Source organism: Atractosteus spatula, chromosome 7, assembly GCF_055471065.1.
Source record: "Atractosteus spatula isolate fAtrSpa1 chromosome 7, fAtrSpa1.hap1, whole genome shotgun sequence".
In the NCBI taxonomy this organism is placed as follows: Eukaryota; Metazoa; Chordata; class Actinopteri; order Semionotiformes; family Lepisosteidae; genus Atractosteus; species Atractosteus spatula.
The window spans coordinates 42,399,908-42,412,155 of NC_142712.1; the positions used below are offsets into that span (position 1 = coordinate 42,399,908).

The 12,248-nt window shown below is 48.6% G+C and overlaps 1 protein-coding gene across 1 annotated transcript in view; it reads right to left on the reverse strand.

Moving 5' to 3' along the window:
• The window catches only part of LOC148831035 (sortilin-like), a 30,310-nt gene extending 19,256 nt beyond the window's left edge, over positions 1–11,054 (reverse strand). Inside the window, exon 1 of the mRNA XM_088920472.1 lies at positions 10,608–11,054. Within this exon, the coding sequence (XP_088776598.1) occupies positions 10,608–10,883 (276 nt within the window). The 5' untranslated portion in view covers positions 10,884–11,054. The remainder of the gene's footprint in view (positions 1–10,607) is intronic.
• Positions 11,055–12,248: the final 1,194 nt, after the last annotated feature.

Below are 12,248 nucleotides of genomic sequence, written 5' to 3' on the forward strand. Positions count from 1 at the left end.
TCATTGAACACTTGCTCATACCAGCAAACCAAGAAGTAAGAATCCTAATCAAGAGAAGGTTTAAACCATTTCCTTCTTCAGATTATTTTTCCCTATGGTAGGCTGCCCTCCTACCTCCAATCCCCCCTCCAGTCTGTTCGTGCCCCCCTCCACCTTACTGCCAGCACCAGTCCTGGGCCAGGTCCTGCTGGCAGGGCCACTCACCAGGTCCGCGTGAAGTCGCAGAGGGAGGCCTGTCGGGACCGAGAACAGAGCGGCTCTGTGTTTCGGCCCGCACACACGCATGGGGTGCGCGGTCACGCCAGCAGCCAGATTACCTAATGGCCCGGAGGCGCGCCAAGCCTTCTGCTGCAGCGTGCCAAGGCAGGGCAGTCCCCAGACTGAGCCTCTGGAGCACAGCGGCGATGCCAAGCCATCCTTGGGCTTTCCTCTCCACCTCCCAGAACAGCAGACGAACCCGCCCGGCCCTTTCTCAATGCTGAGGAGGGAAACCGGGGAGGCCCTGATCAACAAAAGATGATGAGCCTAAAAATAACCTTACAACTGTTAAAGCCCAGTGTTGAAATATCACACAGACCCACAGCCAGGATAGGGCCAGGCACTTGTGTTTTGAGTGGCTGAGCTCAAGGTGCTGCTCGGCGGCAGCACTTAAGAAGAGGTAAAAGCAGACACAGGTTCAGGCTAGGAGTGGGCAGTACTACCGGTATAGACTGTTTACCGGTAGAAATATGTGCCACGATATGGATGTTGCTATACCGTTTGTACCGGTAGAGAATGGATTTTGATGTTCACATAGATTGCGCCGCCAGAATCGTCGCAAACCGGGGTTGGGAAATTTTTACTATTGACCCGTCACAGTTTAAAATTCTGCCTAATTTTTAGCTCCCATTATATATTTCTGAAAATGTTCACCTTGCTGATATTTGGAAATCTGATTGGTTCAGAACTATTGATCTTCGGTGGTTCAGACGTCTGGTTTATGACGCATCTAAGGTCAATGGGGACAATAAAAACACGCGGGCGTCCTCTTCCCTGTTCCGCGAAAACACACGCACGTGTTCGGTGTGCCCGTGTGCAAACACAAACACGCCGAGAAACGGAGAAAGGTCGGCGTTAGCGAGACGGGAACCAGCGACGAAACTGTTGAAAAGCAGGGTGCTTCGTCGGTTGTTTGGAAGTGCTTCGGATTTTAAAATTCGGACCATGAGCAGAAAACGGTTATCTAAATCGGGCGACGATTTTAGCCAGAGGCGGCAATACACGCAACCTCTTCGATCACCTAGAGACGAAACATGGACGCGAGTGAGGAAAGTACGAGAATACGCTCCGAATCAAGCGGTTCTAGTGCTAGTGTGAAAAGAAAAGCCACAACACGGACGCTGCTGCCCGAGTCATTAACTAGTCGTTGTCCTCATGACAAGAAAAGCCAGCGGTGGAAGGACATTACACACTACTGCAGTTCAATGTGAAATTTCAAAAATACTAAAGGAACAACACAGTAGCTAACCAACAGTTAATAACCGAATAGTTAACTCTAGGCAATAAAAACTTACTATCCAAGTCTTGTTCTCCCTTTAAAGCATGTTCTATTTAAATTATGAGAAAAGATTAGTTACAGTCCAAAATCTAAATTATACAGTGATAATTTTAGGCCATATCGCCCAGCCCCTGAAACACAGCTAAACCAGCAACGGTTATCTAGATTATTGGAAGAACGAAAAGTGAGATCAACGGGTTTGGGAGCGAGTATCAAGTGTCTCCATGTCAGCCGCACTCCCATCACCACTAGAGAAACGGACAGCGGGTCAGTAAAGACACGGACAGAAGAGGAGAATCTGGGGATGTTTATTCCACGATCGGATACGATTGCTGCAATGTGATCAAAAGAGCTGACATCTTCAAAGGCCCTCGTCCTGGGGACTCCCACAGAGAGCTCAGGAGGGCCTAGGAATCCCAATGACAAGCAGGTGTAGAGTAAACGGACGCAGTCGGGACCAGCCTGAGCCCTTACAGGTGAGCAGCACTACTCTGAAGACAAAACAGGTGATGCACGCTCCACCAACACATTACTTCCAAGCCAAAAACAAGAGAGACGCGTGAGCTCAGTCTTGTGATAAGAGAGTTTTTCACAACAGAGTGCCAGGAAAACATCTGAACCCAGCCCAGCCCCGCCCCGATTGCTGGGAAACCTGCTGGACTGAAGTAAGAAGTACCAACTTGAGCTCAATATGCATCAACAAACATTTTCTGGTAAAGGACGACTTAGAACAATATAAAACATAAGATTTCTCTTTGATCTCATTGCCAAACCACACAACGTCAAAGCTCAAAGGTTCCAGGAAGATCACAGCAGTGAGTGAGCTTTCGCTCCATGTCTCTGAAAGAAGTCTAGGTATGGGAAAAATAGATTTTCCTCTTTTTCTAATTTCCTAAGCATAGGAAAATGTTCTATATAATTTTCAAATAAACAGAGCTACCAGGTGAATAAAAAATGAAATATTTCTACCCCAATGAGTGCAAAAAAAAAAAAAAGACAGTTCAACTGCCCTGGAGAGGAGTCAGAAGAGAAGCTGTCAGACTTAAACAGATATGGACAGGCAAGCCATGAATTGAACAGTATCCTGGAAACATGCAAATACCTGCCAGAGAATCCTATCAGCCACTGACAACCAGGGGAGATAAAATAAATAAATTCAGTCAGCAGGACTGAAGGAGAGGTGCTGAGGTGCAGATAGCAAGAGCTGTGTAAGAAGGAGAAAGAGACAAAAAGCACCTTCCAAAACCCAGCCGCATGAGTTTTGTTACAGCAGCACAGGCAAAAGCAACAAATCTGAAACTTCTTCATAAGTCATTCCAGAAACCACATGGTCTTGGCCATGAACTTCCCAGCTCCAGCAGAGGCGATTTTCAAAGCAGCACACAGTAACAGGAACCTGAGAACTGAAGAGCATTTCAAAACACTCTTTGAAGGAGTGCAACTTTCTGTTTACACACAATGGCAGAAAAAAAACTGCCTTACTGAACCATGATCTGTACTAACTGGCCTTATATCAACTCCACATGGAAGCGCGTTTTCATACAAACTTGTCTGTAATTTTCCTTTTGTTGGTGTCGTTTCAAAGCCGCAAGGGAAAAAGGTGATGTACATCTGTCTCTCTTCCAAAGGAGAAAAAAGTGTAAACCACAAATATGTCTGATTTTTTCTTCTGTAATACTTAGAGTAAATCCAAGTAACAACTGCCACTTTCCAAGGCAGAAGGCCTGACTGCCCGACTACTTTAAAACAGGGCATGTCTTCCGATCACTCGGACAGCATGAGAGGAGAGCAGCCGAGCGCTCAGAGCTCCACCCTGCCTCTTCTGGATTCACGGAGCGCAGACATGAGGAATCCGGCGCTGCATCCCGAATCCCTGCAGGCAGCAATGGGGATGGAACAGGTGCCTGGGTTTACAAGCTTCATGACGCCCACGCCTGCTGGCACCCCCAATCCCAGCTGGAGCAGAATGCTTCCGTGGGAATCCCTCCAGCACAGCCCACACATGCTCCATTTCCGGGAGGAATGCAGGATTCTGTTTACGCAGGGCCATTTTCAGCTGTAGCCTGAGTTTCAGCTGCTAATTCAAGGGGTTTGACGACACTAGTGTTAATGGTGCTAACTAAAGTTTAGAATGAAACTCATCTTAACCACCAGGCCACTAAGAAAAGTCATCCATGGAGGCAACTGATGCCAGTTTTTGAAATCCTGAAAGGTACTGGCAAACAGAATGTAATGGACTGTTCCTGGACCAGCAGCAAAGCCTGAACACGCTGGGAAAATCAATAGGAAGCGCAACAGGAACAAGAGGCACTGTTTTAAACAAAGAACACAGGATATACTATACTATAAATGACAGGAGGCCATTCCTGATCTTAATGCAATTCCTCTTCATTCCCCCCTAAGTCTGTGCTTCAAGGTCAGTGCGGAAGAAGTTTGCATTCACCTCTTTGTGGACTGTAGGAGGCAGCAATCTAGAGCTGAACACTTAGGCCATGTTATTAAACCAAATACCCAGCTAGATAAGACTTTCATACTTTTTAGGCACTCAAAACCAAACCAGCTTGACGCCCCAGAAGTTCTCATTTGACTCCTTTTCTGAGATGTATTCTCATTCCAAATATGCACATTTCTTCTGCTTGATTTTCTCATTTGTGGGTGTGGACTGTTACTCTGAGCTGGCATTCGTTTCGAATCTTGCTCGCTCGCACCCAGCAGCTGGGTCAATAATTGCTATTTATTCACAGCATTCCTCTCGAGCTTCCATTTTACAGTGCTGTAATCAGTTAGGGCTGCCGCGACCGAGCTTCCCCCTAACTTTCCAAGGGGAACGACAACCAGAGAATCTTTATGAATAAAGAACAGGTTAAAGTAATAGGAGATCGCTAAAAAAAACAAATGCACCGGAAGAAAAACAAAATAGTTTCCTAGGCCAAACAATTTTTTTCCACAAAACCTCTATGCACTTCACAGGCACAGAGTTCCTGATGGATGAGCATAGAAGAAAATGGAAAGGGCAGAATTTAACACCTTCTTCTTCTTCAGTGCTCAGTCATCCTTCCTAGGGGTGGATATACCTGTATATCCTCCAGGGTCAGGGCAGGCCACCCCCAGAGAGTTGTGACAAAAGACCACAATGATGATCTCTTTCCAACTCCAACGAGGTTGCTTGTGTAACTCTCAAATCCAGACAAGACGCACGTCGTTCAGGTCCATCGGAAATGCATGTCTCTACTCTCTGTGGAGCTTTGCTTTTCTCTGACATGTAATGAATGCACTTGAAACGAGAACTGCTTCATCCTTTTGATCTCTCTGGAAGTGGCTGAACTAAAGGCTCTCTCGGAAACGGCGGGGATTTTTAGGAGTCAATCCTCAAAGTAGCCTCAGCGATTCTCTTGGCACCAAAACCAGGACTTCTCTTCCTGACTTCAGAACAGTTTCCCAGATTCCAAACATCCTTTTTGGATTGTGGCAGTGTGTTCCCTTACCTGACCTGCAGGCTGACAGTTAAGAAGGGAGAGATGGTCGCTTAATGCAATCTGTGCAACCTCTGCTGCATAATGCATCATTTTCTTTACCGTTTGTATGACACTTAATGTCCTGTCCCCAAAATGCCTTCCAAACCCTTCGGTTTGCGCTCCATATGTCACTTCCTGTAGAACACGCTGTCCATATTCTGGTAGCTGTGCTTCCCTGCACAATTAGATGTTTGCCGTCTAGCTTTGACAACTCCCTCCTCCCTCTCTGACACCTGCTAACTAAGCAATCTGCCACCATCACCTGTTTTTTCCTTCAACAGAAGGCCCATGGGGTTAACAAGTCTGTTGCAGATACTTCTAATCCTGGTTCAGATGCAGGACGACAGCTCTCCAAATCAATTGTCTTCTGTCTAGGCATGTCTGCAAATATTTGGAAAACAGTGCCAGTTAAATAATTTCTGGACTCTGACATGTAGGTAAAAATCTAAAGTGGTGAATCTGAGCCCTTTAAATCTCTGCACTGGCTCCAGGTTTGTTTGGGTTCTTTCGCTGTCAGCAGAAACAGCTGATGCCCTGTGTCACTGACACACATGCCTGAGCTCCTACCACCCAGTCTTCCTCCAGTCAACTTCCTGTGTATTCCTGTCACCAGAGCCTGTAAGCATGTGACTGCTGCTCTCCACTGTGGGTGTGTCAGGCCCTGACAGGGCAGAATGAGAACCAGTCTGTCCAGATCATAGTCGCAACACAGGCCTACTTCCCAGCTCCAACATAATTCCAGTCCAGCGACAGACAGCCAGCACATTACATGCACCTATCTGGGATCTGGCTCCGACACAGCGAGCAGCGACTCTCTATGGAGAAACTTTTGCAGACAGACATATATCCACACGCAGATTTATACTAACCCAACAAAAGGTTCACTGAAACTGCTAGTTCTGAGTTACTGACTCCTAAATGTAAACTCCATACTCCCTATTTTTTTTCATTTGTGCATGACTGTGTGGATTAATTTGATCAAACAGGCAGTTTTCTTGTGCTGCAGTGCACTACAAGAAAGTTTAGTTGGATAAAAAAAAAATCCACTCAGCAGGACTGCCGTTTCAGAGCACCCTAACTGTGTGTTAGAAAGAAAACAGTGTGGCAGATGTTCTCTTCACGCTTATGAAGAAGATGTGCAGGCAGCTTCTGTTAATTACAGCTGTCTTCCTCCTGTTCCTCTGAAGCTGCAGAGTGACAGGACCACGGCTGTGCTAGTCTGCACCAGATGATTACATGACCCCCGACAGATCTTTCACGTTGATGAGACTTGGTGTCCTGGCAATGATTACAGCTTTGGGAATAACACCTGGAAACACTTATTTCGGACTACGTCGGGGTCCCTAATCTGGGGGTGGATTTGATTCAGCTCCTCACTGCCGAACAATGGCTGCAGTCCATCTGGGAAACCAGATTCAAACCTTCTTAACGCAGTGCTGTAGAACACTTTCAGCTCACATTCTGCGTCTTTAGCACGGCCGGTAATACAACAGAAGTCACTTTGTTTGGAGTAGGTTAAAAAACGACCAAAATGCAGCGCTGCAGTACATCCATGGCTTTCCAAAATCAGTACAATTAAGGCCTTAACTCAAAACAGTGGCTATGCTTAAAGGAAACATGAGTAGGCGACACATACACTGTCAGCCAGTCTTAGAAAGCCTAAGATTTTAAGAGCAGCACGATGAACGTGGACTTCCTATAACCCCTTCAAGTAAAACAGCTGCTGTTCCACCTTACCCACTCCTCTCCCTGGGCTCCTGAACGTCTTAAAGCTGATCTGCCGTGTTGCAGATGCTTCAACCCCCCCTCCAGCAAATCATTCTGAGACTCTTGGAAATACTGTGACATGACAGAGGCTGCCAAACATGACGCTTCTGAAGAACAGCAGAAAAATTAACACACTGTCCAGACGTGCATGTAGACTGCATTCCAATGACTACACTATTCTCGCCTGCTGTATTTCACATACTCAGCAGCAATCTAAGAAGAGCCATCTAACAACCCCTAGTATGGAAAAAGAATGGTCCACAGCTTCCAGGAAATGTTAACCAAACCAACATGCAAAGGTCTGTTTTTTGTTATGACTAATTCATAAGGACAAAGCCAGAAACAAAGGTTTCTGGAAGGTGATCCAGTAAAAATGAACTTTGAGTTGTGCAGGCAAGAGACTGCTAGTTCAAATCCAAACATTGTTGCTTAGCAGTTCTCACCGAGGCTCTACAGAAACCACACAGTGTTGGGAAACAGTGCCAAGAACAGGGGAACAAAGGTAGGCTGACACTCCGGTGACACGCTAGGACTGGGAGTGCTCTCCTGTCAGGAACTCTGGAAATCCCAGTAGGAGAGAAGCAGTTCTCAGGTTTGTGTGCAGTTGTCCCAGAAAACCACAAACCGGCAGTATTAAGGAAAATTTCTCATGAGAAAAAAAACCAAAGTGTTCCCTTTAAAAATAACACTTAATAAAGAAGTATTGCTGGAAAAGTTCAGCGATACTAACAGCCGGACAGAGATACTGTAATGGAGCCCGAGATACAGAGGGAATGTTTGGATTATTAAAAAAGATCAGGACTTCTGGCCATGAGCTTGAACGAACAGACGTGCTCAAACTATTTTTAGTCTAATCAATACTAGTCTGACTACACTGCTTCACGCCACCGAAGAGGATTACAACACAGCTTTTATAAGGGGCAGCGATGAACTGCAATAAAGATGAGCGCATTTTGCAAAACCCATCATGCGACAAAGGACGCGACAGACCCTGTCCAGGAAACACAGGCAGCCGGGCGGGATGGAGATCACAAGACTGCTCTTCCCTTTCACGCAGGAACAGATGTCCGAGGCAGGGGCTGCATCCAGGACTGAGGGGCTGGGAGGCTGTGGCCAATACACTTGTGTGGGAGCAGATATACAGCTTCTCTGTGGACAGCAGTGGATAATCCAGCGCAGAGGCTCTCGGCCAACAGCTAGAAACCGATACGCAACATGCGTTTCAAAACGCAAAAACCATCACACCGGTGGGTGGCTACAGCCTGCATCTTTCTGCGCACAAGAGCCCAAACGCATGGTGCACCGGACTTGACTGGGCTCTGCGCGTCGAGACCAGGGGATATCAGATGGAATCATGAGGCTGGCCGCACACGTGACAGCGTCGGGACAGGATTATAAGCCCCACCGCTGTTTGCATGTAATAGTGCCCAACACCAACCCCATTGCCCAGGCATGAGCGAACTCAGAGCCAAAGGCAGCCCAGAGCACTGCTGTGTCTCGAGCGCCTGACTATCAGGCTCTGTTCTATTCCTGTCCCCGTCCAACAGCGCACAGCCTGTCGCAGCCCAGTGCCAAGGACCAGCGTCTCGCTGCGGACTGGCGCTGGGAGGACACGGTGAAGCAGCACGCCGGCTTGCTCCCTGAACCAGACCACCTCACCGGAGGAGCCGGGACAGCAAAGGAAGCCGCAGGGGAGTCGAAGCTGGGGGTCTCGTTTCTACACGCCCCCGAAATCTCACCGGGCTCGGACCTCACTCACACCCAGGCCATGAACAGCCCCTTGTGCTCAAGAGAACAGGCTGCTTCAAGCGCCGTCTTTGTTACGAGAAGCAGGCTGTTAATTCTCAAGCTTTCGTTTCTCTGAAATTTGTGGGATAGTCAGGTCTAGGTCTTGTGATTGTTCCCGTGAGCGAAGCCAAAAGTCTGGCCCCACAGGAACGCCATCAAAAGTGTTATTTTGATTTCTCCCAAGTTCTCCTCAGCCTCTGACAAATGCCTCAGCAAATCAGTTACCACCAGGCAGGAAGCAGAAGAATGGAGAGGGCGTTGGGTGGTGGTCACAGCCCGGGGCTCTTAACTGGAAAGCTCTCCCCTCTGGACAGTGTTCAGCTGTACCTTCGAGCGAGGCGTTCAGTATGATCCGATATGGATCGTTCGAGGGGATTTGTGGGTAGTTATGGTTTAAAGACACCTAAACCCTGTCTTCAGCCCCGGTTTACAGTCAGCTGCTGTTTATACCACGAGGTCACACGTATGAAATCATACGTACACTCACCTGGTCACCAAAACCAGCAAGTCAGGTAATAATCCTGGCTGACACTCAGGGGCCTGTCTCTTAGGAAGGTGCTGTCCTATTTACTGACCAGAGAGCGGCAGGGCTTCTCAGTACAGCACAGGGATCCCCAACAGTCTCCCGCAGGGCAGGGCTCCGTTTCAATGCATCACAATACATCAGTCTCAGTAAGGACCCTCGAAACTAACAGCCTATTAAGAAGAATAATTTCTGCAAACTGAAGCAACTCAGGTCGATGCTGCAATTGTGAAATAGAGTGCCGTGGGAATAGCGAACGTTTTGCATATATTACACCTTTATAAAGACGTACTGTGCTGTGGTCGACAGCGCTTCCGCTTCTAAAACGTTCCCATTAATATCCCACTCGAATACAGCAGCGCCTGCAGCCACACACATACACACACTTTCACAGCAAGGTGTGGGGGCAAACAAGCCGGGCTATAGCTTTCTCCCTGCCCTGCCCTCACAGGCAGCAGAGCCGGTCACTGCCACACACGGGCGGGCGGGCAGTTGGCTGACCCAGGCGACCTCTGAAGAGTTTTACCACTCGGCGAGTGGCGCGGCGTGTCCATTACACTTGGCCCCTTAAATCTCCCGTGCCCGCTGCGTCCTTCCCAGTTAACATCCGTCTCTCCCGCTGCTCTCCGCAGCTCCCACCCCACCCCGGGACGGAGCCGAGCCAGACCACAGCACTGACACACTGACAACCCGGCGGCACACCGAGACCTGGCTCGTCTGTGGATACGGGGCCACCTGCGAGAACACCGCCCGCCTCTAGATAAATTATTAAAGGTTACTGTATCACTTCTGTTCCCCTATCCGTTGATGGTGTCGCGACACTTCAAAAACAAACGACACGGTATCTCCATATGCATGAACAACAACAAAAAAAGAAACGGAAACATAAAGCGTCTGGAATTTAAAGTGCGGATTGCACAGCGGGAACTGAATACCTCATTTGCAAGCGCTTGAATTTAAGGTTAAGCGCACCTTGAACCGCCGGAGGGCGAACCTGCAAACACAATCAAGGATGGAGCTACCCACTGGACGAGACGGGATAATTTTAGTGTTATAACACTGCTCATTTTTTTTGTTTTGCATTGCACTCCAGAGAGCAGAATACTGACGTTGCTACGGCTACCAGTGTCGCGCCGTGAAATGAGAGAACTGAGATGCCACGCACCTCGGCGAGAAACAAAACAGAGCAGGCTGCGGAGAGGCGGCTTGGCCGGGCTAACCCTGCCAGTCCCCAGTTTAAGGAAATGCCTGAAGAGGCTGGAGTACAAGAACAACAGGACGGAGAAGTGTTTTCTCTGGAAGGGAGAGTCCCAGGACGTTCCGTTCCCGGCGCCGAGCTCGGAGCCCGGCCAGGCAGCTGGGACTCCGCACCAACACCGTGCGTGTCGGCTGAGAGTCCAAACATGCCCCCCCCCCCAGCCTCCAGCGGGCACGGGGGTAGGGGACGGCCAAGCAGCCGGAGCCGTCGTCTACTCACGGTGTGCGTGTTGCTGCCCAGCCTGGACTCGTATCCTTGGAGGGCTCTGCAGCTGTCGGCTTTGTCCGCGCTCCTCCGGCTCACCCTGTGCTGCCCGGACCCCCCGGGCGACTCCGCGCTCGACGGCCAGGGGAGGCTGAAGACATCCTCCAGCCCCCCGGTCTTGACGAACGTGGACTGCACCCCGCGGCTGGCTCTGTCGCGGAAATCCACGCACAGCGCCAGTGGGAACAGGAAGAACACCACGCAGCGGCTGCGGGGGATCGGGAGGCGCATCGTTCACGGGAAGGCGAGGGAGCGAAAGCGCTTGAAAATATATATGTATGTTTTTTTATTTAAAAAAAAACGTCCATAAATGCCAGGCCGGTTTTTGCGAGCGGTCCCTCTCAAACCACAAAGGTAATGTAAACACGCACAACCCACTAAGCCAGCAGCAAGCGATATCCAAGCACCAAACAGCACATAGGAGTTAAGCGGCTTTGAGGGTGGAGATTCACTTCACACCACCTACCTCCCCCAGACGGCTAAGCGATTGGCTGCTTTGACGCTGAATGCCGGTGCTGATTGGCTCTGCTCAGCTATCGATCACACGTACAGCCCTTGGACTTGGGAGTGATTTATCTCATTGGTGGATTCAACCCCACCTCGTTGAACAGCTGAGAGGCCACGCCCACTCCGCAAATCTGCCTATCAACGTGGTCCCCATTGGCTGACGTCTCCCGGCCGGAGGATTCTTTTTTTTCTCATTGGCTACACTCGACAGGGATCAGGAAAGAAATGTGATCCCCGAACTCCACTGTCAACAATTAAAAATGCAGTCAAGGTTGGTTGGCGGCTATCCGATGCCCCCATCTCCTGCGAAAGATCACATTGCAAGTGTGTGATTTTGATTAAGTAACGTGATATTTGTGACAGCGTCAGAGTCAATGTGGTTCAGACATATAATTTGTTTTTCCCATCCGCGGTAACATCAAGTCTTACTCTTAAGGGTGTTAACTAGATGAGTTTCTGAAACCGGAGACCAGCACACGTACAACAGACACAAACAAGTGCTTCTACTTATTCTCTGAGGTTTAATGATTAAAAAAGTATTTCGATGTATACCGTATTTGCAGAGTTGCAACTAAATGTGTCGTACAAGCATACGACATCCAAGTTAAACTGCTCCGATGCATGGAAAATAAAATCAAGACACTTCATAAACTTTGTGAATTTTATGAATGGGTCTTGAACTGCAGCGCCTCGGAACTCTTTATTGCAATTACTGGTACGTTACTGCTGTGGGTTCTCTGTCACGTGACCGAGCAGCCTGCCAGATCTTGCGGAATTCGTTAAAATAATGATGCATTATTGTTCTGCACAGTCGCGTCAATCTCTGACATGAAAAATATCGAGACTGCCGAAGCAACTGAAGAAAACGACGGTACTTAATAACGGCATATCTTAAATTACTCAATACTGGCTGCACAGGGCGCGGGTTTCAACATTACAGCTCCGCTCCGCGCCAGCTTCATGCCAGTCCATGGGCGGGCAAGGAATCCTGCTCAGCAAACGGTGCTGCCGACGGGTCAGTTTAGCAGCAAAAAAAGTTATACACTTTAGAACTTAACTGTACCGCGTTTTCCCAGCATTTTAATTCCC